Source organism: Lichenostomus cassidix, chromosome 1Aa (assembly GCF_008360975.1).
Source record: "Lichenostomus cassidix isolate B80296 chromosome 1Aa, HeHo_3.0, whole genome shotgun sequence".
Classification (NCBI taxonomy): Eukaryota; Metazoa; Chordata; class Aves; order Passeriformes; family Meliphagidae; genus Lichenostomus; species Lichenostomus cassidix.
In genome coordinates, this window is record NC_139480.1 from 53403463 (window position 1) to 53430285 (window position 26823).

Consider the following 26823-nt stretch of genomic DNA (forward strand, 5'->3'; position numbering starts at 1 on the left):
ACTTTCTCAAATGGAAAAAGTATTTCTGTATATCTTTGTTTTGGTAAGTACGAAGTAGAAATGTTGTATGTTTTAGTCTTTAATGGAGTCTTTGTAAGAGGCTCAGTTATTTGACAAATCACCAAGCTTTTTTTTTTTTTTTAAATAAAACCCCAACCAAACAAAGCCCTGCTCTTTTGCAAGTTTGTTTTTTTCTTGCTGAAGCAGATGAATCTTGCCTCCCCTAATGAGTTATGTTGTAGAGAACTGTCTGTTTCTAGATAATTTATAGTGTAGTTTGAAAAGGGATTCTGAATAATAAGGGGGCAATGATTGTAGAGGAAAGACTAGTAATTAAAGACCCAGGCATTGCTCTAATGGAAGGCTAAACTGATACCATTTAATATATTCTGCAGTAGAATACAGAATGTATTCTGCAGTAGTCCATTCATGGTTACCTATTCTTCAAAAAGAATGTTAAGAACCTGAAGGCAGTTCAAATGGGAGCTCATATGTGGAATACTGAGAATTGTGGTACGGGGGTAAGGACTCCAGATTAAATGAATATTATATTTTCTGGCTTAAAAGTTTGTAATACTCTAAAGTTATCTGAAAAGAAATTGTTCCCTTTTCTAGGTTTGCATCAACACTGCTGTTTTCAAGTGAATATAAGTCAATAGTTTCAGGTAGTTTCTTAGGAATATAAGTTCCATGTGGGTGATGGTTACTGAGAATGACACTTTCTGTTGTGTTTAGGCCCACAGTATGGAACAGTAGAAAGGGCTTGGTGTGCTTTTATGTCAGAAGCTGAAAAAGTGAGTGAACTACATCTAGAAGTAAAAGGTTCACTGATGAATGAAGATTTTGAAAAAATCAAGAACTGGCAGAAGGAAGCCTTTCATAAGCAAATGATGGGAGGATTTAAGGAAACCAAAGAAGCAGAAGATGGATTTAGGAAAGCTCAGAAACCCTGGGCAAAAAAGCTGAAAGAGGTACAGCAGTAGATTATGTACTAGATATCCTGTGTTATAATATACTAATGTTCCAGATCTCTATAAGGGAGTAAACTCCCTCTTCTTTCTGCTGGACCCTCCTTTCTCTAAAAGATCTCTTGCTTTCTGTCCTCTTCTGAAAATAAGTATTTTTCTCTTGGTCTCTCCTAATCTTGGTGAGTTCAGTGAAAATCTGGAAAAAGTGGAATTTAAGCTATCATTTTAACAGTGTCTGATTTCATACAACTGAAAGTTGCAAATTGCTCAAGTAAATGAGGGAAAATGTGTTTGTGGGATATATAACATATAACATATAACATTCTTAAATAACAGGTTGGTAGAACATGGGGAGCAGGTGAACATGGGCATGAGGGAAAAGTGTTCAGTTGGGGACTTTCTGTAAACCTTTTCTTGAGTCTGTTCAACACTTCTCTAAGCTGTATGAGTGACATTTCTTATATAGTGAAAAAATGCTGCAATAATTTCCTCGTGTTGATTCTTACATGTTCATTCTTTGGCCTAAATGAAAAAAATTTCCCCCCGAAAAAAGAACATCCTGAAACAAAACCTGACACTTTCTTCATTGCAACATGATTTTATGGCTAAGAAATGGTTGATGGTTGCTGCAGACTGTCCCAGATGCAAAGATTCAAATCTCCTTTGTAGGTGGAAGCTGCAAAGAAAGCTTACCATGCAGCCTGCAAGGAGGAGAAACTGGCCATATCCAGAGAAACAAACAGCAAAGCTGACCCAGCACTCAATCCTGAACAGCTCAAGAAATTACAAGACAAAGTGGAGAGAAGCAAACAAGATGTACTAAAGGTATGCTGTGTGTTAACACACTGTGTGCAATCTTTTTTAACCTACACCTTGTATGTATTTAAGCTCCTTTTTCCTCCTGGATATGCTGTGAACACGAGTTCACATAGCTCACTATCAGTTACACTCCTGTGCCAAAGTTTTGTTTTCTCCCACAAATGTTTTCTTGCTGAATTCTGCTTCTCTGAGTAATGAATACTGTATTGTCTCTATTTCATTTAAGTACTTGCAGCAGGGAACTAAGCACAGTAATCCAGCAAACTTCTATGGCAGCGTTCTGCTTATTTACTAGTTAGGGCTGAGCTATTTCACTTGAGAGTCTGAGAGATGGATGGATGCCTAAAACTTGCTGATATCTAAATATGTCATCATTCTTAACTGCAGAATGCATCTTTTAAATAAATTAAGCTGATACAATTAATTTAAATAAATGCTGTTCTCTTGGACAGTTTGCTTTATCTCTTCAGTGAGCTGCTCCTGAGAAGCTTTTAATGTGGCACTCTTCAAGGATGTCTTTTTCCTTTGAGAATGCTGTTCTGGGATCTGGAATATTATGTTCCTTCAGTTGGGATCTTTTAATTCCTGCCTGTGGACTATTTCTGTAAATTAGTGCACAGTCTGAGGTTGTATCTGTTAGCTGAGCTCACAGTGTATGTGATTTATGTTCACAAGGATGTACAAAGTTTGGGGTTTTGGTCATAACTGACGGTGCACTGTGTAAATTAGTAAAGGAGAAAAGGCAACAATTTTAAAGATCTCCAGATAACTTCAATAACTTGAAAGGCTTCCTACTGTGATTTACTCTAGCTCTTTTGGATTTTGGAAACATTTGCCATGGTTTCTGTTAAAAAGACAGAGAAGAGGCTTAGAGTTTTATTGTAGCTGTTCTGCAGTTTACTTAGATAACTCTCATCATGCCCTAATGTAGGTATTTGTAGTGGTCATGAAAAGAGATTGCAGCTTGGCACCTTCTGGTCTAAATCTTTGCCATTACTGCATTGATAAATCTGTATTGTAAGATAATAATAAAATACATTGCTAACAGTTTGGTTTTGTACCCCTAGACTAAAGAAAAGTATGAAAAATCACTGAAAGAACTAGATAATGCTACTCCTCAGTATATGGAGAACATGGAGCAGGTATTTGAACAGTGCCAGCAGTTTGAGGAAAAACGGTTGCGTTTCTTCCGAGAAGTGTTGCTGGAAGTTCAAAAACACCTTGACTTGTCCAACGTTGCAAGGTAAAACTGTAAGACTTCAAACTTAATGCTTAATGTACTTTTCCGTGAAAAGTAATAAAAGCTTCAAAGGAGATCAGAGTTGAGAGTTCTGATTTCTTTCTGATGTGTTGCTTCAGTTTGAAAGTGAAAGTAAAAGACATTAATTCTTTATTTTGTCTAAAATGAGATTAGCATCTTTCTCTAACATTTGCCAGAACCAACAAACCTTCATTCTTCTAGTGTTTTATAATCAAATATGTTCCAATTAGGAAGGATTCAGAGCTTAGAATCAAAAAATGCTGGATCAAAGATTGGGAAAAGAAGGTTTTGGTGTATTATGTGTAGAAAAAAAACCCATGCTGTATACATGTTAAAGCAGTCAAGTAACATCTAGAAATTGAGAAATGTGGAAGTGTATTTTGAGAAAGTTTGCTTCCTTGATGACGTAGCACTGATGAATTCTAATTCTAAATTTTGTGTGATTTAGTCTGGAAGGATTTTCAGAAATTCCCTACATTGAGTATAATAGCAGCTAAACTATGTATATAATAATATTATAGCAGTTCTGTGTCTCTTATTTTAAGCCTTTTGACTGTTATGTTGAGATCTTTTTATACTCTGAGTTCCATATTGGACCATACTGGTGGCTTTGATACAAATGTATTGTCATGCACATTACCATGTGCCTGGTCTAGGATCAGGGGATCAGAGTTGTATCTGCAACATGACTTCTATTCTGTTGATGAAAAACAAGTAGACTAAGAGATAAGAAAAAGTAGTAAGGTTCTTTTTTTGTAGTGTTTGATATAAATAGTACAGTTAGTAAATTCAGAGAGTACCTAAACCAGTAAAAGCAGTTAGCAGATATTATACCTGTATAGGCACATGTGTAACCCATTTGCCTCTGATTCAAGTTTGGAATTTTTATTTTTATGATTGCTTACAATTCTCATTGGATTAAAACAGAAGTTTTCACAGAGTCCTATGGACTTAGCACAAAACCAATTTCTACTGTCTCATAGACAAGCTTTGAAATTCAACAAACTTCAAGATGGGCATTCGGCAGTTTAAATACAGTACTGTGTACATCTTTTTTTAATGACATTCAATAAATTACTTTACAAGAGTCATAGATTTAAAATCTGGCAAACAAGCATTTTATGGTTGTATGAACTTTCAGCAAGTTCACTTGTTGGACTACTCTTCCTTTTTTACAGGTCTGTCAGTTTTTAAAAGTCCGTCTTGCTCTAAGTTTTTTCAATACTACTGTGAACTTTGAAATGTTAAAAAAAACATATCTAGGGGATTTGCCATGTTTCTAAATGGTGTACTAAATTCAAAGACAAATTTATTTTGCAGTTACAAAAATATCTACCGTGAACTGGAGCAGAATATCAAAACAGCAGATGCTGTTGAAGACTTGAGGTGGTTTAGAGCTAATCAAGGTCCAGGGATGTCAATGAATTGGCCTCAGTTTGAGGTAAGGTCACAGTACTTAAAACCCAGAATTGTTTTGTCTATTTTTTCCTCTTTGCTTTTTGTAATATTTCCTTCTGGTGTAATTCTTAACTGCAGGCTTCCAATACTGAATTTTTTTTTTTTTCACAAGTCGTAGTTTTCTTCTCTCAATTTTTCTTGGGCTCTTCTCATCCTACAGCTTTTGGAGGTGATTATGTTAGGCACCTATTTAAAGAGAAAAGGGGTAAACCAGAAAACTACAGTGACTTTTTTAAAGCTAAAGTCATTACTGAAGTCATTAGCCATTCTTTAATTGAAACATCTCTGACACCTGCATATGTTATCTTTTATGTTTTACTTCTCCCCTTTGATTGGGGGACTTCAGAATTTCCTTGCTGTTAGCAGGTAATTGTAGTATATGCTGCAAAGACACTGAAAAAGTCTGAACTAAACACTTTGAAATCTGAAAATTGATATTTAAAATTTAATACTGCTGTATTTAAAAAGTTCCACCTTTACCCAGTTGATAATTTTATTGCTGGATGCCATTTCCGAAAGAAAGAAGTTTTTCTAAGTAGTGTTCTGTTAACATATCCTACAAGAAATAAGTACAAGAAAGTGTCAGTGCAGATCATACTTACCAGTGTGTCAAATAGCTGGAAGTGGAATGATTGGACCAGAATCATGGGTTTAGTTGAAATAAGTTGTAGACTTTAAATTAATGGAGTGTAAGCATAAACTCTAGAGTTTTTCACTGTTCCCTTATTAAACATAATGGAAAATACCACTTGTTTTTAAAATACTGAGTGACTTTAGATTAGAAGGTTTGAGGAAGAAAATTCTTAACAGTACTGTAGAATTTCTTTGCCTGAAACACTGAAGTGTAAATACTTCTGTACGGGGAAATTACCACCCTTTTTCTTAAGCATTGTAATTAACAAATTAAATACTCCCATTTCTATTTTTCTAATCAAGTTTTTTCTCGTTTACATGCTACAAGGATGACGTAAGTAAAAAAAGTCATGATCAAATGACTATGAAATTGCATTGTAAACTGCAGATATGCATAGGTCAGTGGTCTTTAAACTATGGTAACTCAGAAATCCAATATGTATTTTACAAAGTTAAAATAATGAGGTATTTGAAGAACTGTGCAGAAGGCACTGGACTGACTGTGCTACATATATAAGCCAGTAGTAATAGCAACTCTGAAAACTTCCATTTCCTGTTAAAAATACTTACCTCAAATGCTATCTTTTGTATAGCAAACTCTCTCCTGATTTTTTTTTTTTTTTACCTTTAGGACTTCTGAGAGGAAATCTGTCTCAGCATAGGATATTTGCTTGCTTACAATCCAGTTTGTTTTCTGTAGGTTCCTGCTTTGTATCAGTACAATATAACAGTATGTCAAAGCTGAACTTTGACTTGATGCAGGAGTTGTATTTAGGTCTCACCATGCCTGTCCCATCTGCCTTGGAATGGTTCAAAACATCACGGAAGGTCTGCAAGTGGCATCATGAGTTTTGTCAGTGCTTGTATTGATTTGAGCCTTAACTCTTGTAGATGGCTTTTTAGGACAATGGATGTCACTAAATCTAGAGTGAAGTACCTTAAGGGCTCAAATCTTAGGAGCAGGAGAAGTGATACACATGGAGTTTAAAAATTAACTTCTTTGTAAGTCATCTGAGAGTGCTTTTTGAGAAGGAAGCCTTGTCTTGCAATACGTTTTTAAATTAAATGTAAGATTTACCTTTTAAAGCCAGATGTCTTGGCATTATTTGAAACTGTGACCCTTTACAGTACATCTTTTAAATATATGCACTGGCCATCTCTTTTGATTTCTCCAGTTGTGTGCCAGATGTCTGGTGTTTTCAGTCAGTTTAAAGGGTTCAGAATAAAGCAGGGAAGTACAGGTAACCTTGGGAATTAGTGGGTAGCACAGATACCTGTTTGCATTGCTGGAGTGGAAACTAGATGAGAACTGTAACTGAAACATTTAGAGTAACTCATCTTCAGTAATTATTGACACTGTTTTATGTATAGATGTATGTTCCATAACTGAATTAAATTTCTCAGTCACATTTTGCATTCATTGGTAGGAGTGGTCTGCAGACCTGAATCGCACTCTCAGTAGACGAGAAAAAAAGAAGGCTTCTGATGGAGTGACTCTGACTGGTATTAATCAGACGGGAGATCAAGTTTCACAACCTAACAAACATAGCAGGTAGGGCTTTTTATGCCTAAAAACACTGACTGGAAAAGATTGTTGCCTTCAAGTACGCTAAGCTCTACAGGATCAAAAAGTTACTGTTCAATCAGGTGATAATTACCTGTGAGCATTTTTAGTGATGTCTCCGCACCTCACAAATTAATTTGTGGATTATTCTTCATTTTATAGCTCTCTTTCCACTGGGAGCTGAAAGAAACCAAGCTTCATGAGAAACTGAACTTTCTGCAGCTAATATGATAGTCTCTTGCTATCTTGCAGTCTCTAGAAATGACAGTAATATTTACAGATCTTAGCTTGCAAAACGTTCAGTCACTTCAGAGTTCTGGATGTAATTAATACAAAACTGTTAATATCAATTGCTCCAAAAAGGAATGAAGCTGGCTACAAAAATTGCACTGCCTTTTATTGTAGGCAGTAGGAAAAAGAAATTACAGCTCACAAAGGATATTCTAAACATGGAGAAATGCATCGTATGTGAGACTTTCCAAGCTTTCTTGGGTCTTACGCTGCACTTGGTAGATGCTTGGCTTTTTGTTTAGTTGGTTTTTTAAATTTTTTTTGGCTAAAGAAGGGGTCTGCTAAGAAACTGCTTAGTGGGACACCAGTGACAGTGTTCTCTTATACAGATAGGATCACCATAATGCTTTTTCTTTTCCAAATTAGCAGTCTTAGTGTCCAGAGTAACACAGTGCAGTCAGTACAATCAAGTTACAATCCCTTTGAAGATGAAGAAGATACTGGGAGTACTGTCAGTGAAAAGGAGGACAATAAGATCAAAAAGTTGGTGAAATGTTGTTTTTTTTTAATTGTTTTCACATTTGCACTTTCTCTATCCAGGGTTTTCTATTTTCGGTTTCTATAACACTAGGCTGGTCAGTGCATGAAGTGTTTTTAAGCAGTTATGTAAGCAACACTGTAACCTCACTTGTCTTTCCTAACAGATGCCATGTTTGTCGCTTGGTCTTTGGTTTTCAACTACTGTGGTTATTGGCAGTTGCTAACAGAACTGCTGTTACTTTTTTTCCTTCCTTTACCAGTCCTATAAAATGTAAAAACTGATGTGTTTTTCTAGTGGAACTGCTTCTGGAGCTTTACTGCTCTGTGTCTTCTCGCTGAATAAATCTGCTTTTAAGATTGCTTTCTTTTTTTTTGTTTAGGACCTTCTCAAACAGCTGCCTGTTGCTTCCATGTACACACTAGGGATATTCCACTCTCTTAACTGGCATGTGCATGCTGAACAGTGAACTTCCCTTTAAATAATCAAGTTGTTGCAGTATAATGTTGTTTTTAATTGGTGGATTGCAATATAGAGAAAGTGTTGAAAGCTATTGTAGAGGTGCATAGAGGTTTGGGAGGAAGGATCTGCAAAGCAATTTAAATGTGTTATCCTAAACCAGATAATTCCTCTCATTGACTACTGCATTCCTTTTACCTTTACAGAGTAAAAAATCCCATGGATTGTGTGGATTTCTTGGTAGAGAAGTTTTTTGAGTTTGTGGGGAGATTTGTCTTTGATAAATGCTGGTTTTGCCTTTTTCTAACTTTGTAAATGCATTGCAAGAATGCTTTTTTTTTTTCTTTTTGTAATGAGGCATTATCAGTTAAAGACAGATGAGAAGATACCAGAAAGAAAGTTTCTAAACTGGGCCTTAGAGTGGAGTTTAAGCTTAATTAAGGGAACTGATATCTTAGTGGTATTTCTAGTCTCCTATTTTAAAAGCAGCAAAGAGTAATTTCAAAATTGATTTTCAGTGTTAGCAGCTATGAGAAAAACCAAAGCTACCCTACAGATTGGTCTGATGAAGAGTCCAACAACCCTTTCTCTTCCACTGATGCAAATGGAGACACCAATCCCTTTGATGAAGATACCCCTCCTGCCATGGAGGTGAGAGTACGTGCACTCTACGACTATGAGGGCCAAGAGCAAGATGAGCTCAGCTTTAAAGCTGGTAAGTTTGCAACATTCACTTAAAATATTTGTCAAAAAGGAGAAAGGCAGGGGATTTTTTTGCTCTTCAGCTTTTATTTTCTGAAGTCACCTGTTTCTCTGGATGTACAACTCCACTTACAGGATCCTGTCTAACCATCATCCCTCCTAACGGTGCTTCTTAGTATCCCCAGTTTGGCAACACTGACTTCCAAGCTGTTTGGAATGTGTTGGGTTGTCTTTATTTCACATATTCCTTTCTTACCATCATAAGTGAAACAAAATGACCTGCAGAACTGAAAATCCCCTCTCTTCCTTTTCTTACTTGGTGACAGTAACAGCTGTCTGGCCCAGAATTGCAAAAGACCTTTTCCAATCAGGAATTCCAGAACAAGATTGCAGAAGCAGTTTAGCAAAAGCAAGCAGAAGGTTTGCTGCAAATATGCAGATGACAGATAGACACTCTTTGAGCTTGTCTCTTCCCATTTGCTTGTCATTTACTCCCTTCTTCTGCAAAGACTGGATTAGCTGTAATAGGAAAACAGGGTTCAAGTGTTGAAAATAAGCTCAAGAAAACTTTTGGGTTTGCCTCCCTTTCAGCTGGGGGTAGTAAGAAATGCTATTTCTAGCGTGCTGTGCTAGAATTCTATTATGATTATTATTATTATTTCTAATGCTATTTAGAACCTGCTGTGGTTCTGAGGTGGCTGTTAGGGCTAAAAGGTAACATAGGAAAGAAGTCAATGTTAGAGCTAATCAGAGAACTGCAGAATGTCTGTTCTGCTGATGGGCAAGAGTGGTGCTCAGGACAGTGTGTCCCCAGGTCGTATTCTAAATGTAGTTTATACTTTTCAAACCAAAAAGCCCCTCAGCTCAGGTGGTGGTGCTCAGCCTTTAACTCACCTCCTTACTCTTTTAGTAGTGAAACCACTAAACATCTGACTTTTCCTCCTCATGGACAAGTATTGTAAGGCTTCCAGAGTGGAAGAATGGGTTTTTTGTCCACAAACTTTGCTGAATTGTGCCCTGACAGAAGTACAGTAGTAACAAAACACCTGGTACTTTCTATGGAATGCACACAAGCCAAAAAATATTTTTCTTTCTATAGACTTTAACTACTCCTTTTTTCTCAGCAGGGAATGGAAGCATGCTAATCCTCTTGAAATACATGTATTGTGCCTGTGAAGCAGCAGGGTAGCAATCCATCCAAGGGTTTACAGTAATGAGTCTTTCCTTGGCAAAACTGTGCAATGTTTATATACACAGATGTAATGGTTAAATACAAAATTAGGTATTCTGTGCTGTAGTACCAGCAGTGTCACTTGCATTAAGCTATTTGAACCAAGTGGCTCTCAGTGTGAGGTCTGTAGTAGTAAAGCAGAGGAGGTATGAACTGTGAGATCTATGAAACCTTCACTCAAAAATAGCTTAGTACCTTTGAAGGAAGAGCATGGAAGAATGTTGCAACACCAAATTATGGGATTGACACAATTGTAGGAAAGAGGTGATGTGTTAGACCATGAATCCCCTTACAGATGCTGTATTATAGGATGGCTAGTCAAACTTGGTTTTTTAGGCAGAAGTGTGACTAGCTTTACGTTGAACATAAAAAAGACTAAGGAAAAAAACTCACCAGGTCAGGTAGAGCCAATTTAAAATGTTCTCAATCCTGTGTTCCTCTGTAGCTATGCCTAGACTCCTAAGCAGCTATCAGCAGAGGATTAATGCATTTTAAGGATTTGTTCAAATGTGTGTGGGTATTCTCAGATGGGATTTCCTTGGGTATTCAAAGAATTTGCCTACAAAATACTTCTAGATACATGTTGCAGAATATATTCCCTGCAGTGTCCATTAAATGTGCTTCAATACATGAAACTCATTTTTTAGTGGAAACTCATTTTTTTTAGTGGAGTACTTTTACATCTGGTGGGTTCTGGGGTTTTTTTCCCTTGGCAAACAGCTGAGGAAGGCTTCCAAAGAGGAAGAATAACTTTATTCATATCTTATGATAGGTTTTATAATCATGTAAGAGGATGGGACAAAATTATTTACAATATGTTTGTCTCATCCTCCCATCACCCTCTATGGCTGAGAACAAATAGCTACAGTAAATGTTGTCCCTGCAATGTTGTCAGAATTATGTTATTGTGTATGCTGGTTTTATCATCACCGTGGTTTCATTGTAACTGCTGTGCAGATGACACTTAAAAGTGTTAATATTTTCTTAAACCTCCGTGATCACTGAGTTTCCAAGCCCAAGCTTTGATACAAATGCATTTGTTGGGACTTACTGTCATTGAAATTGAATTTTTGGCAGTCTTTGTTTCCACTCTTTATTAACATATGCTTCATGGAAGGTTTGGAATTCTACACTCTCATTCTGCAGCACTAGAAAAAGTGGAAAAAATTGTAAAATGTCTCCACAAACCAAGTAGAGTCTGCAGTGCCAAACATTTGTTCATAATGGTTTTTTATTAGTTTTCTGATAAAAACTAGAGGAGATGAAGCTTTAACCTTTTTATCTAAGAGAAAAGCTATAGAAAATAGATGTCTTGAGAAGATTTAATATGAAGCTTATCTATTTCTACCAAAGAATTTACAGTCCTTAGGGTAGTTTATGTTCTCCTGGGTGACACCAAGACTCTGCTATTTGGGACTGTAATAAGTGATTAATATCTTCATCATCTATTTCCTATTGCTAAAATAAAACACAAATCAGTTTTATCTAGGGCAATCATTTGACACAAGTAAGTTGCACAGCAGGAAATAATTGTTACTCAGAGTGGCCTTTTTTACCTGACTGAGGTGGAGCTTCATTTGCTCCTGTGGAGCATCTTGGAGTCTGCAGGCTCTTGAGTATCAAAGTATTCCCTGAGGATATAGAAGATGAGATGTGCACTGTAGTCACAATGAAGTTATCTTATAGTTCATAAATGTCTGCATGGATAGTCAGTATGCTCTGTAGGTTAGGAAGCAGATTCTGAGTTATTTAATCTTTTTTTTTTTCATGTTTCCCATAAAACATTAAGACAATAAGCCTAATGAAACATTTCTTTCACTTGCACTGACATAAGTTGGGGTTTATAAACATGAGGTTATTCTGCTGGTTCAGAGATAGTTGTGTGATCCACGACTATGTTTTAGTCTCTAAGTAATGCTTCTTCCTATTTTCTTGAAATTGAGGGCCTCTCATCCAATATACAAATCTATAAATTACAGATATTCTTAGTATCAAAAGCATGAAGAGCAAAGAAGGGAGGATTGCTACTTGGGCCTAGGTTGAGCAGGGGAGGAAAAGTGGACATGTATGTAACTGTCATATATCTTCCTGTTTTACTTAAAAGGTTACAGTCTGTTAACAATGTTCCTTCTTTTCCTCAGGGGATGAGTTAACCAAAATGGAGAATGAAGATGAGCAGGGCTGGTGCAAAGGACGCCTGGACAATGGGCAAGTTGGTTTATACCCAGCAAACTATGTGGAACCAATCCAGTGACAAAGGACAAAATAAACACAGAGGTGTCACAAGAGCTCAGTAGGCCTGTACAGTGTATTTAGGTAAAGTGAGAGGAAACTGAATGGATGTATAGAGTGTATATATTTTAATGAAAAGGCGAGAGCTTGATACCGAAATAAGGCTGAATTAAAGACAAAAGCTTGACATTGTTTTCACAACTTGTACGCAATGCAAAGAAAAGGGGTTAGGATGAAAAAATAGTATGATAGGAAAAATACTTTATAAGCTTTTTCTTCCCACATGATCTGTTATTGAGGATCCTAAACATTTTTGCAGTTTCTATGCTTGTGCCTCATCCTACCCCAGGTATGTGGCTTATGCTCACTTTTGTTTAATCAGTTATTTTAAGTGACCTTCAGTAACTTGCAACTTGAATTCTAAAGATTATTATAGTTAATTTTTTATTTGTTCTTATCAATGTCTGAAAGATGCAGTATTTTTTTATTTAAATGCTATGTAGTTAAGCACCTTTTTGTATGCTTTGATTTATCAATTAATACTTAAATTATGACATAGATTTAGTCACCATTTGACTGAAAGAAAACTCTTTCCATGTTGTAGTAATCTTTCTGTGTTGTCAGCATGGCTTGAAGTTGTAAATGGAGTTGTAAAACAAAATGCTGTATTTAATAAATATCTGTTACAGAAGGTTATTTGTAGCAGAGATATCTGCAGGTGTCATGGGTTGGGATTCTATCACAAGTGTTCTTTACGTGGTTTGGCACTTGAACTAAGAGCTTTCCATCTCGATCTTAAGTGGCATTCAAAAGAAAGATAAATTATGCATAAGCCCCAGAACAGTGGCTATTTCCAGCACACATTTGCAGGGAAAAGAAAATAAAAATCTCCTTTTAACTGCTAATCATTTTTTGGTGATTTGAAATGTTAAATCTGTGAAGGCTGATTATCTTGAACAGAGAAGACTGTAAAATAGACTAAATGCTTTTATTAAGAGCCTATCTATGTTGTGTATATGTACATATAATTTGATATTCCAAAATATGAAGAGCATGGCTACTAGTTATCAAGCCTTTTGGTGTCAATAAGATTTAGACTATTTTAAGAGTTTAAATTATAGGTATATTTAAATCTGCTTTCCTGCCATATTCATTACTGTACCATAGACAAAGTATTCTGTGACTAGATTTTTCAGAAGTACAGTAAATACACTAATATACTCAAAATCAGTATTTGTGGATAAACTAATGAGTCAAAATATAAACTAGCTTTAGTCCATACATGGATTATTGTAGCAGAACACTGTAAAATCTACATTTGTTTGCAGTTACAACTCGGCCAGCTGTAATCGTGTCAAATATGCATTTGTGACATTGAAAACTGGGTTGTAAAATGACAGCAGATTTGTGTTAGACCTAAGTGTCAGGTAAGTAGATATGCCATGTTAGGAAGCTACACTGTAATGAAGTAAACAAATCTTTTTCAAGGTAACTATAAAACACTGTTGGTAATCTTGGACTTTATTGTTTGCTTTTTTGAGCTTATATTATATTTAGTCATCATTTTCAATGAATCCAGATGTGCAAGCTTAGAAAGTGGATGTATGTATATGTCTGTCAACAAAAACTTACCAACATATTTGTTCATCCACAGGACAGTTACTAAAATTGTCAGGAATTACTGGTTTGGGTCTCTGTATTGTAAAATATTTTAGACAACAATAAAATCCATTAATCTCTTAAATACAAAGAATGCACCTTTTACTATTTCAGTGTATGTCAAAACAGCCTTGTGAAACAAATAATCTATGCATTTCATTGCAATTCATGGTGACAGAACCTGCACTGTGTCAAAGAGCCACAAAGAGGAGTGTGATGTTGGTGGCATTGTGCCATTAACAAAAAAAGGGAGGTGTCATGCACAGGAATTCGTGGCAAAACATTCCAGCAAAATCTTCATGGAAGAAGAGGAAACTGTCTTTTATAAAAACTGTGATGCTGCTTTCTGTGAAGTTGTGCAGTGTAAGATAGCGTGGGTGAGCAGCTAAGCTTTTAGTTTCTTTTTAAATATAGTATCTGAATATTTTCTGCCTGTGAGTTTTCTTGTTGACTGGCAGTGATTAATGTGGCACTGTTGTGACAGCTGGCTGAAAGCTTCATCCCCCATCAATACTGGCTGAACAGCAGATCCCAGAGGGTCATAAGCAATGGTACAGAGTTGTCACTAGTGGTGTCCCCCAGGGTCCAATTCTGGGCTCAGCATTGTTTCATTTATTCATCAGTGCCTTGGGTGAAGGGACAGGTGATGACACAGAGCTGGCAGGAGCGGCCAGTTCCCCTGGGGGCTGCACAGCCCTTCCCAAGGACCTCAGCAGCTTGGAAAGATGGGCAGAGGAACTGTCTGAAACCCAAAAAAGGTAAATGCAAGGTACTGCACCTGGGCAGGAACAACCCTGGGCACCCGGGCAGGCTGGGGATGACCTGCTGGAGAGCAGCTCTGAGGAGAGGGACCTGGGAGTCCTGGTGGACAATGAGCTGTTCCTGAGGGCAGGGAGACCAATGAGAACTCTGCAAGGTACTTTTGCAGCTGTTTTACACTTCTGTGGGCATAAGTAACTTACTAAATAATCTATAAATAATCAGTCAACTGCCACCTTTCTATTTAACCTTTTAACAAATCTACAAGTCCAAGCACAAATTCCTCTGGGGGACACATGGTATCCTCCCACTTTTTATTACTGCAGTTAGTAACTCATTAAATGTTCATTTTTTTCATCACAGTTTACTTCAGCTTTTATCAGGGACATCAGCAAGAAGTTTTTGAATATCCAAGTCACTTGTTACCTCAGCTAGATCATCTTGACACATGAAGTTTCCAAGCCTGTGAGGTAAAAAAGCAGTTCAATTGTAAAGTACTTTGGTGATAGACACTCCTAGAATCCCTATGCAGAAAACACTGAAATCTGATTACCCTGGCAGAGATGAAATGCTGTCATGTGGCAGATGCAGGTGGGTTTTGCAGTGGGATGATACCATGTAGCTGGAGCTTTGCAAGTCCCCTGCATTGCTGGTACAAATAACATCCTCACACAATTTGTAAATCCCAGTCTAGCAAGTTTGGTTTTGTGCTGGGCAATGGTGTTAGGATGTAGCCACTTCCAAGAGTGGAAAGCTCCCTGAAACCTCACCTGTTTGAAGTGGTTATGGTTCATGATATTATCAGGACAAGCACTGCATTAGTACTGAATAAAAAACATTGAACTGGTTTCAACTGTTTTTTAATGTAATTCCTAAACTTCATTTCCATGTGGTGGGAGAAACATTTGAATGCTTGATCTTCTAGTGAAGGCTTTTTCTGTATGAATTATTTATACTGCAGTGATACATGTCTGTGACTGTGTTGTGCCTTTGAGGTTACCATTTACAGAGGACTGGCCTGAAACCTGCTGAACTGCAGTTGTCATGAGGCAACACATTTGCATATTTACAACATAGCTGTGAGCAGAGGCAAACTTTGCTTAGTGTGCCCAAGCTTTCCAAAGGGCTTTAAGCAGAATTTATACTTACCTAAGAGACCCTGGTTCCCTGAACACTGGGAAAGCAGTTAAGGTGTCGCTGGCATGACCTGGACTGTAGCTATATTCCACCATTTCTCAGCAGCACAGTGAAGAGAAAGAAAGCAAGGAGGGAGGCTTGATAATAACTGGAGAACACCACTGATAGAATTCTACAGAACCAAAAGATTTGAATGTTGGAAATGGCAGCAAATATTTTGGAGCTTTGAGAAAGCAGGTATCCACTGAAGCTGTAATCCCACACAACTCCAGGCAGGTGTGAGTGCCAATTTCTGGTTATCAAATCAGCCAAAGAACAGACTGTTCTCAAGAGATAATTCCAAATGCTTCTCCTTTGTATTAATATGTGCTGGCAGGGCTGTCTGGCCAGCTCCAGGAGCCCAAGACTTGTTGTGGGAGTTGGATATGTGAGAGTAGGAGAAAGCACTGGAACAAGTTACTCTGCCTGTGCTTTATCAGCTCCCAGACAAGTCCTTGCCCCCAGAAAATGTGTGTCCAAATATTACAGGAAGAACCCCTCCATTTCAGAATAGCTGTGCAGAAAAGGGGGCATTAGCACAGGATCAGTCAGGGAGGAAGGGCCTCCAAATGTCTTCAGTCCCATCTGCTCAACCCTAAACTAGGCACAGGTTCCTGAGTGTTTCTGAAAACCTCCAAGAACAGAGTTTCCACAGTTGCTCTGGGCAAACTGCTCCAATATCTGAATGTCCTCATCATGAAATCATCTTCTCATCATGTGTTCTGGGTTAGTATGAATAAGAGCCCTTGGGTTTTGATTTGCAAACCAGCAACCCCCAACATCATACTCTGGCAGTGAATTGCTCTCACTTGCACGTGGTTAGAGGGCTCCTAATGCAGGGCATGCTGTACTTGCCAGGCATTTGTTTCTGAGCATACACATACAACAGCGTTCTCCACAGCTGTATTTGTCAGAGCAGCTGGCATGGAAGCAATATTTAAGGGTTTCCTGTGCTCTGGGAATACAAGTAGGTGTTTTGGACATTCTTGGAAACCACCAGCAAGGTGTGATACTGCCATGCTGAGGTATAATTGCCAAAGTAGCAGCTGTGGGCCATTTTCCCACCACTGCTGCTGTTCAGTCTTTGTGCCTTCCCTCTTTCTGCACTTCACTCTAATCACAAACTTGCAGAAGAACAAGAGACCCACCTCTATTCCCTGGAAAGATTCATCACCTTTCAGGGTTTATTCTGATGGCTTCCTTTATTTAGATTAGTATCATCCTGTCCTGGGCCTGGGTAATCACTATTAGGGGGAGAACAGGTTATGGGGGGGTATTTCCAAAATTTCTTGAACACATTGGTGTTCATTCTCATAGCAAAGAAAATGACAGCACAAGAAGATGTGGATAATAGTACCAGGAGAGGAATCTGTGGCCCCTGGATGGATTTTGTCAAGATGAAAATCTGCTGAGAGTTGAGGACATAAACTATCAGACCAGGGAAATCAGTGTTGCTCACAGTGTTCCTCTGCTACTGGGTCTGAGTTGCTCACCTGCATTGCTCACCAAAGTAGAGAATACTCCAGTGCCTAATCACAGTCACCCTGGAAGGTAAGTTATTTGGCTGGGGTTGGAAATTTTTGTATTTTGGTTGTTTGGGTTTGGTTTGGGCTTTTTTTTCTATTTACTCAACGTGCAGAGCAGCCAGTGAATTTTAAGTACAGCCCTTGATGGAGATGGACCAGCTCATCCCTTCCTGCTAATGTTAGCTCTATTCACTATATTATGTGTTTTCCACAGCCCAAAGGCTGCTCTATGATTGCAACACCTGCTGACCTCCTTCCAGTTCACAAACAGAAATGTTTTTACTCCATCTTGTCAGAACTCATCTCCTGGCACTAAGCTGAGCTTGCAGTGTGCAGCAGGAATCTGTCAGCAGGCACCAGCAGAGAGTTGAACTGCAAAGTATGGCCTTAAGGACAGAGATCCTGTGCATTTCTGAGCACTGCCTTAGGCTCATTCCCCTCCTGCTGCCTGCATGGAGACCTGTGGGCTGTCTGCACAACGTGGCTTTGAACAGCAGCAGCGTTTTTGACATCCCAGCTTGGAACAGAGAGGTACCACTTCCAGAAATAGAAGGCTGGCAGAGGATAGTGGAGCCAGCCCTCCTGTGTTGTCACTTGTCTGTGATTCCCAGAGATACATTTTGGGGTCTCAGGGTGCTGCAGTGGCAGCACCTTGTTTTTCTGATGTTAAATGTTCCAGTTAAATGGCAAGACTATACCGATTATACCTCCCTTTCTTTTTTTTTTTTTTTATTCTTTTAAATCTTTGCCAGGGTAACTAGTGCATGACCCCTGTGGATAAGCAAGGTGCTCCAGGGTCAGGGCACAGCTCTCAGCATGTGCTCCAGCAGAGATCCTTGCCCCAGTGCTCCTCGTGTGGCCACCTCGGGCAGCGTGGCCAGGACTGGCCGTGGTGGATGTCACCACCTGAGCAACTTCCCCTGAGACAGGTGAGGACTAGAGGTTCTGAGCTGCTGGGGGAGACCAGGAATCTGCTGCATTTAAGGCACTGAAGGTGGTGCAGGCTTGAGGCTGGGGGGCAAAGCTTTGGAACTGATTATTTAGACAGTTTGATAACCCAGGCTGTGGAGGTGAGGGGATCTCAAAACTTGTGTTTGCAATGGGGTAAAAAGTGCATCAAGGAGCAGTCCCAGTGCAAACAGGGAGAGTCAGATCTTTTACAAGCTCCTGAAATTCACTGGCACTGTGTCAAAGACACCCAGGTAGTTCTGTAAGGCTATTGTGATGCTTTTTCTGTATTGGAATCAGTAGAGAATGAGAAAGTACTGCCCACACCTGGTGAGGGTGGAAAGGCTGAGGATGGAGTGCCTCAGAGAGTTCCCCTGTGGTGAACTCATCACCATGCAAGACTCCAAGGTGGATGTGGTACCTGTGGTTGCTCAAGCAGATCTGTCTCTCCTTGTAGTCCCATCAATGCCAAGCAGGAATTTAGTGCTGATATTAACAGAGCAGTATTAGCACATTGTGTGGTGCCACTCACAGGGAGTCACAGGGAAAGCAGCAGCTCAGGCACAGAGAACTTGATAACACTGCAGGGAAGCTTTGTTGAACTGTAAACACAGAGATGAAGGAGAGGGAGAAACAGCAGCTTTGATCTCCCAACTCGCCCATGAATTATAATAATTCTGTATGATTCATGTTATAGACAATACAGCTCACATCACCACCTTCAGAGAATATTTCTTTTGACTTGTTAAAGGTCTTTAAAGGTAAGACACATCTAAGTAAATATAATATACTGTGTGCATTTAAGTTGCTGGTAAATTCTCCAAATGACTCTTTGAAAAATTGTGATTATCTTGCCTCAACTAGATTCCATCCATTTTTTTAATGTTGTCTATTTACTATTTTAAATTTTTAGTAAAGATATATTTTAGTTATATTCTGCAAGCTTTAGTGGTCCTGTGGTATCTAAATTGCTGAAATTAATTATTCTGATAATTGAATTTAGTACCATTTGTCCCCTCCCCTGTGATATGTTAAAAAATTCCTTGTCTAACTTAGTGATAGTGTTGATTCTTGAATTATGAGGTAAGCTTGTAACCTTTTTGATAGAGCTCATTATTTTTGGTTGTTTATCTTTTGCATGTAGTAGAAAGAGCCTTGAGAGATTATTTGCCTCTGAGTAATCCTGGAGAGCAGGTTCTGGTCCTGTCCTGCACGGTGCTAAGAGTGATCTGTGGCCCTGTGGCACTCTCACCCACCCACCCTGAGAGCAGGCATTGCTCCAAGCTCTTGGCGTCAGGCAAAACTCTGCTTTAACTGTAGCAGAGGTTTTTGAGCTCTGACACAAAGTGTGAAGATTGGTCACAGGACCAGACCACACGGAACAACAATTCTGAAAACAGTTTCCACTCATCGTGTTTTATTTTCAGCTGATTTTGGTTTTGATTTGGTTGTTTCTTTTCCTGTCCACCTCGCCAGCCACATCCTTTAGAGCAGACAAACACTAAAGTGCTTGTAAAGAAATGTACAATTTTTTTTTTGTTATTCACTAAAGCACATAAGAAAACAAAGCATTTATGATGTTCAGATGCTAACAAGACATTTCCTGTGTGCACATGAGCAGCAATAGCCAAGACCCCTGCCCTGATGGTTTTGATATCCCTTTCCCTGCAGCTGCCCAGGCATGTACACAACCTTTAGGGCAGGATGTGCTGTTCAGTCACAGTCCTTATTCCAGCACTGTCAGTTAACCCCAGGCAGATCCAATTCAAATGCAAACCTCGTAGCCCAACCCCAGAAGGATCTCCTGTAATTCATACCTCAGTCTGGTATTCAGTTTTAAAACTGCTCCAGAGCCCTGCTGATCCCCAAACTTCAGAAAGCACCTGGCAAATAAAGCCACCTCCCCATCAGAGAGCAAACAGGACCTGGTGACAGCTGTGAGGGCATTAAACAGGAGACAAGACACTGCTGGTATTAAATACCTGTCTGGGTATCCTGGGTTTCCTGCTTTATACCCTGCAACTTATGCTTTATATGGGCACAATGCAAAAGTGCAGGTCAGACATCACGTGTGCAGCAGATACTAGATTTTTACCAAGCCAGTGATGTGAAGTTTATCAGTGAATGCCTTCAATATTTAATCTATTATATAATAATAATAGTAGTATTCATTTTCATTGCACTTTATAAAACTATTATCTGTGTCACAGCTGGAGCATGATACTACATGTGATAATCAGAGAGCATTTATGAGGTGAAGGATGAGAACAAACCAGAGTTCTGCTCCAGAAGGTTTGGCTTTGTATCAAAGTGCACAGTGCATGTTTTGACCACCACACTGGCTCAAGGTCCCAGGATGCTTTTTCTCTGTAAAATGCAATTTATTAATCCAAATGCTGCTCAGACATTACTGGGGACAAGTGGGTTCTTGGTTCCTTGGCTGGCTGTGTACATTCCAGCTAGCTGCACTCTTCCCTTTCTCCATCAGCTGTTTTGCACCAGCTGGATCACCCCCACCAGTTACTGGGCCTTTGCTGAGGAGGAGTTGATCCTTCCTATGGACTGGTTAATGTGCTTGCAACTCCTCTTTAAGGGAGTCTTATTTGTGAGGTTAAATTGTGAAAATATGAATTTACTGTGCAGATGCACTGGTGTTTCCTATGTGTCCAAAGAACCCAGGGAAAAAGGCATGAGACACAAATGGCTCTCCAAGAAACCATTCCTTTGTGCATGAAAACAGGACATGGCACCAGGTTGGGGAAGTCTCTGCGGTGAAAGGAGAACCCACCTGTTGTTTACCAATTACAGGTTTGATTTTTTTTTCCTTTTTCCCCATCTTTTACTGCCATCTGCTGGCTCTGACTGAATGGCTTCTTCGTTGGCCCTGGAATAAATAGCTGTGGTGTATTCTATTCATTGAAGAGCTACAAGTTTTGACAAGGGACCCTCAGAAAGGGCTTTGGGGATGGATTAACTGAGAAACGTAATTAACTGGGAAACATAACACTTGTGGAATGGTAAGCCCAGGCCCCAACTGGGAAGAAATCATGGATAAAGAAAGGAGAAGACATTTCTAAAAAGTCAGCTAATAAGTATTGCATTTTAGCATTTTGAAAACAAATAATTTTGGGTTTATTTATTTTGAAGCAAATCTTGTCTTTGGAAAACGACCCCTGAGAACCCACCCAATTTTTAACTTAAAACAGGTCTATACAAAAGGGGCCAAAATGCATCTTGAGAGTCAGTTATATTTTTGTGGCCTTGCTTGCAGCCAGGACTAGAAAAACAGCTTCAAGAAGCACCTCAAAGCTCTCTCAGATGAAGGAAAACAATTGTTTCCTTGGATAACAGTATCCTGCAGTGTGCCTCTCTTTAAATGTGCTGTCAGGGAATAGCATCCTGCAGGTATTGCCTGTTTGCCTGTTTCACGGCTTCAGGAAACTGCAGGTAATGTTGTAACTATATCAGCATCTTGAAAATAATCAGATGGGCATTGAGTCAGGCAGAAATCATTCAGAAAAAGTCAATAATTTCATTCTGCTGTTGATAAAGGGAGGCAACACTGGAAGGATTTTTATTATGGTTGGGCCCTGATGAATTTCTTCTTCTCTCCTCTTACACACAGCCTTTGGGTAAATCCACCTAAGCCCAGTGGTGCTTTGGCTCTCAGAACAGAAAAGGAGAGAAGGCTCCAAATCCAGCCCCTTCCGTGTTGCTGCAACACAACCAAGTATCGAACCACTCAGCTCAGCAGGTCTCCTTCTGCCAGGAACAGAGTGGGGACCTCCCTGTGGGTAAGTACCATGTGGGCCAGGATTCTGGTACGTCCTTTTCTAATTATAACCTCTTTGCACTGGCTTAGACAATCCCTCTTCACTTGCTGCTTCTAACTTTTAAAACATCTTTAATGACTTGCAACAAACCCTGGAATTGACTATGCCCTGTGTATCTCCCCACTCATTTTCCCTGTAGGATGTGCAGCCATCTGCCACATTACAGCTGGTTGGGAACAGGCTCAGAGGAAAAGGAAAATGCTCCAGGGAGCTTGACTTGGTAGCTGCATTCCAAACTTTTGTCCGTGTTTATTTTATCTCCCACCTGGAGACCCCTAAAGAAGCAGAGGTGGGGTGTTCCTAAAAAAAAAGCATCCAAATTCATCAGTGGTAGAGGACTTAAAATTAAAATATGAGTGGATGTGCCTCTAGGACGCTTCCAATTCCGTAGCATATAAACAGATTTTAAATGAAGTATCCAAATCCTGACAAGCTTGTATGAACTCCAAACCCTCTGCAAGTGTTTTACAGCCAGGGAGTGAGACAAGAGTCTGGAGTGTCTCCCCAAAAACTGGCTGCTGGTTTGTTTAACCAGGCATAGCAATAATTGTGTATTCCCTGGGGCTGCCCTTATGGAGAAAGGTTTACTTATCTGCCCTGGGTTTATTCAGTGTATCTTCAAAATGATGGAAACTGATTTTATTGGCATGCCAGAGGTGCCAAATAAAAATTGTTTTAATGCCCATTTTCCCAGTCCCTCAAGGCGGCAGCACTGGAACACTTGCACCCAAACATGCCTGAGGTGCCGAGTGCTGGCAGGAGGCAAATCCAGGGATTGGACAGTAGCAGACACAGAGAGAGCCCTGTCCAAAGTGGCCTTCTCCACCTTGTCAGGAATGTGGTGGCAGCCCCAGGAGCAGGTTGGAGGTGAGAACTGGGGCTGTGTTTGACACTGATCCAGGTCAGGTCAGTGCTTACCTGTGTGGGGTTTGGCCCCACACGCTGAGTTTAAACAGGATCAGGGTGACAGATGCTGCATTTTGTACACCCTGAGAGTTTATATTCCCCCTGGAGATTTCCTGCCAGGATGTGGCATTGCAGGGGGCAGAATTAAACCTGCTCATCCTGTGGGCATTGCTGGCCTTTGTCTCTCTGTTGTGCCATCAGACTGTAGGAATTTGCTGCTGTCACTGCCACTGCCATCCCTCCTGGGTGCTGCATCCTCTGGCAGCCCTTCCCAGCCCCACACGTGAGCTCCAGTGGTGCCTCTGTGCTGTGTTGGGAGTGCTTGCTGGGAATGTGCCTCATCCCTGGGAATGAGGGATCCCCTTTTATTCCTGAGCAGCAAGAGAAAGATTTTGGACTTGTCAGCTTCAGAGTTTGATGGCAAAAGTTGCTGAAAAGAAGAATGACAATGAGGTTTGTCCAAGTGGTGCTGTCAGACCCACTTGACAGTGTCTGCTTTGTGTTGGAAGTGGTTGTGTATTTGCACTGCAGGGAATGAGTGTCCCCAATTCAGCACCAAAGGTCCCAAAGGCTCTTACAGGAATATTCCTTTTGACTTCCCTTTGGGATAACTTACTCTCCACCCTGCCATGACCAACTATTCGATTTCTCCTGGAGAAAACCTCATGGCAGAGGCAGTTTGCAGAGGAACCCAGAGATGTGATTGGAGCAGTGTCTGCCTGTGCTGCCCCAGCCTGGCAATATCCACGTGGAACAGACTGGGGAAATGGGATTGGATGGAGCAAAATCCCCTCATGGAAGACGTTTTCTCCTGTGCAGATCAGGCTTGGGGCAGGCTGTGAACTTTGGAAATCAGCTGCTCTGCCCCCAGAAATCATCACTGACATCATCATGAATGACATGACCTGTGCCCACCGCTCACCATTCACCCAACCAAAATCAAGAGCAAAGGTTGGTTTGAGTTTGAGAACTTGAAATAACTTCAAAACAGAAGAAATCATCTTTTTGTTCTTCTTTCTTTCAGATGCTGGACTTGCCTCTGTGGGTGTGTGCTGAGCTCTTACTGCAGGGCACAGTCAGGCCTTAAAGGCTGTGAATTTGTGTTTTTCTCACTGGGGAATTGGAAATAATTATTAATTAATTAATTGCAGAAATGTTTTGTGAAGCCTTTCCCCTTTCCTGCCCCTCTGTGTGGGACAAGGTTGGAGAGAGCAAGCAGACGAGCAGAGAAAGGCACTGCAAAGGGGCAAAGGGACCTCCCTGGTGTCACCAGGGCACCTGTGGGGAACAGAATGGACACTTTGGGGGCAAAATGGAGGGAATTTGTGGCAGAGTTGGAGGAAGATCTGAGTTCATCTACAGGGAATAAGTATGGGGATATTTTTGAGGAAAAGCTGAGGTGATGTTTAGGGGAGAGAATGCAAATTTTGGGGTTTAAAAAGGAGTTAATAGTGTACAGGAAGGAAAATTTGATGTAATCTGTAGGGAACAGAATTAATATTTTGGAGTAAAAATGAGGTACTCAGAAGGGACAGGTGGGGAAAATTTTGGAGGCAAAACTTGACCAAATCTCTTGGAGTAGAGAACGAACATTTTGAGGTAAAAATGAGGTGATGAGTAGTGGGCATGTAGGGAAAATTTTGGGGCTAAATCTAAGATAACCTCTAGAGGAGAGCATGAACATAGTAAGGTAGTGTGAGGGAATCAGTTGAGGGAAGGTAGGGAAATTTTGGGGAGGAGAAAATAATAGGAAATAATCTGTAGGGCAGAGAATGAACATTTGGAGGTAAAAATGAGGTTATCAGTAGTAGGCAGATGGAAAATTTGGGGGGTAAATCTTGAGAAAAGCTACATGGTAGAAAATCAATACTGAAGTAAAAATGAGGGAATCAGTAGTGGATAGGTAGGGGAATTTTGGGGGATAAAACTTGAAATAATCTAAAGGTTGACAATATTTTTAGTTAAAAATGAGGTAATAAGTTGTGGATAGGTCAAGAAAATTTTGGGGGTGAAACTTGAGAAATCTCCAGGGGGAGAGTGAACACTGAAATAAAGCAAGGCAGTCACTGAGGGTAGGCAAAGAAATTTTGGGGGGTAAAACTTGGGAAAATCTATAGGGCAGAAAATGAACATACTGAGGTAAAAAGGACATGATTGGGAGTGGACATCTAGGGAGAATTTGCAGGGCAAACCCTAAGATAATATGTAAGAACAATAAATGTTTTTGAGAAAAACTCTGATGTGATGTGGAGGGGGCAGAATGAACATTCTGGGGATAAGACAGCCATAACTTGTGGTTTTGGTTTTAAAATCCAGTTAGTATGTAGGGGACAAGATGGACATTTTGGTCATAAAATCCGAATTACTCTGTAGAACAAGGAATGAATATTTTGAGGTAAAAAGGAGGTAATCAGAATTGGGCAGATGGGGAAGATGTTGGGGGTAAAATGTGAGGTAATCTGCAGGGCAGAAAATGAATACTTGCTTGTAAGAAATGAGGGAAGCAGAAGGGAACAGACAGGGAAAGAAGACAGACAGGGAATATTAGGGGTGGAAACATGAAATAATCCCCAGGGAAGAGAATGAAAACGGAGGTAATCACTTGGTGACAGGGATTACTGAGCAGGACACTGGGACAGAAGGAGAAAAAGAGGGGCAGCAAGCAGGACAGAGCTCTGAACACACATGGAGGACAGAGAGATACAGAGAGGGAAACGAGGACAGAGAGAGAAAATGACCATGGCAGGTCACTGGGGAAGATGGGCAAGGGGCAGCAGAGGGATGGAGAAAGAGAGGGATGGGCAGCAGGACAGAGGGTTAGAAAGAGGACACTGAGGCAGAAGGAGGAGCAGCAGATGCAGAAAGGTGCAGGCAAAGGACAGAGAGATGGACAAAGACATACAGTCACAGTGTAGGACAAAGGAAAAGGGAGAAGAAGAAAGAAGGAAAGGTAAAGATGCAGGCAAGGAGTGAGACAGAGAGAAAAAGTAGGATAGAGGACAGGGAGAGGGATGAAGCAATATTTACTAAAGAAATATTGAGTATTTATTTATTAAAAGAAAAACTAGAACAAGAGAGAATGAGGTAGTGAAAGGAAATGGATGGGGAGCACACAGGACAAGAAAGTAACACAAAAGACACACCTAGAAAGGTGTCATCAACAAAAGAAACAGGCTCTGTTCTTCTGGATTTTCCACTTAAAACTCCTCAGCACAAAGCTGACAGATCATCTTCAGCAGTGATCTATGGCCTTACTGTCCAAATCTGTCCTGTACAGCTTCTTGGGAACTTCCTGGAATGCAACATGAAGGGAGATCTGTGGAACAAGAAAGCAAACATCAGGAACTGGAAAAAACCCTCATTGTCTGAAAAGTCAGAGACAAAAAGCAAGCCTCTGCATGGTCCAGCTGTGAAACAGCCCAGTGGTTCCTCTGATGGCATCCCGGGAGCTGCAGCCTGCTGTCCAAGCCTGGCCTAACCCAGCTTCATGGGACAGCATTTCATTTTTTCAGAGGGATTCAGAAAGAAAATTTCCTCTGCACCATTCAAGTAAACCCATGTGATCTTGAGCAAAAGCTGGATGTTATCTTCTGTACAAACTGACACATGCCCACAACTCTGACAACTGGGGTACATTCTAAATGTGTCCCACAAAGAAATGTTGTATCCCCTTCTTTCTATTATTTTTGGGGGTTTTTTTGTTCGAAAAGAAAAATTAGCTAGAATTAAAGACTAAAATGTAGTAAGATTAAAGGAGGTGGAAAAAATTACAGTGAAAAAAGGTTTTTCATTGACTGAGCTGCTATCTATGGTTCATGTGTGCAATAACTGAAGGCTGATGTAAAGGGGCTGAAGAAGCAGACAGCAAACAGCTTCCACAGCTTCTCACTCCAGCAAGGGGAGCAGCCCTGGAATTTCAA

At 40.0% G+C, this 26823-nt stretch overlaps 1 protein-coding gene and 1 long non-coding RNA gene across 8 annotated transcripts in view; both read left to right on the plus strand.

Moving 5' to 3' along the window:
* The window catches only part of PACSIN2 (protein kinase C and casein kinase substrate in neurons 2), a 53232-nt gene extending 39039 nt beyond the window's left edge, over positions 1-14193 (plus strand). For 4 of the 6 annotated variants that reach the window (XM_085049010.1, XM_085049011.1, XM_085049012.1 and 1 more), the window contains exons 4-11: positions 736-971; positions 1638-1793; positions 2855-3030; positions 4369-4489; positions 6567-6691; positions 7361-7477; positions 8450-8646; positions 12006-14193. In XM_085049010.1, coding sequence (XP_084905136.1) covers positions 736-971; positions 1638-1793; positions 2855-3030; positions 4369-4489; positions 6567-6691; positions 7361-7477; positions 8450-8646; positions 12006-12118 — 1241 coding nt within the window. In that variant the 3' untranslated portion in view covers positions 12119-14193. The remainder of the gene's footprint in view (positions 1-735; positions 972-1637; positions 1794-2854; positions 3031-4368; positions 4490-6566; positions 6692-7360; positions 7478-8449; positions 8647-12005) is intronic. The other 2 variants (XM_085049014.1, XM_085049015.1) reach the window with 2 other exon arrangements.
* Positions 14194-17928: 3735 nt separating this feature from the next.
* LOC146443882 (uncharacterized) lies at positions 17929-23525 on the plus strand. Of its 2 annotated transcripts, XR_014849353.1 has the most exons (4): positions 17929-18145; positions 20808-20972; positions 21790-21958; positions 22692-23519. It is a non-coding gene; the product is annotated as an uncharacterized LOC146443882 (long non-coding RNA). The 2 variants fall into 2 exon arrangements; XR_014849352.1 differs by having other exon boundaries at positions 21790-23525.
* Positions 23526-26823: the final 3298 nt, after the last annotated feature.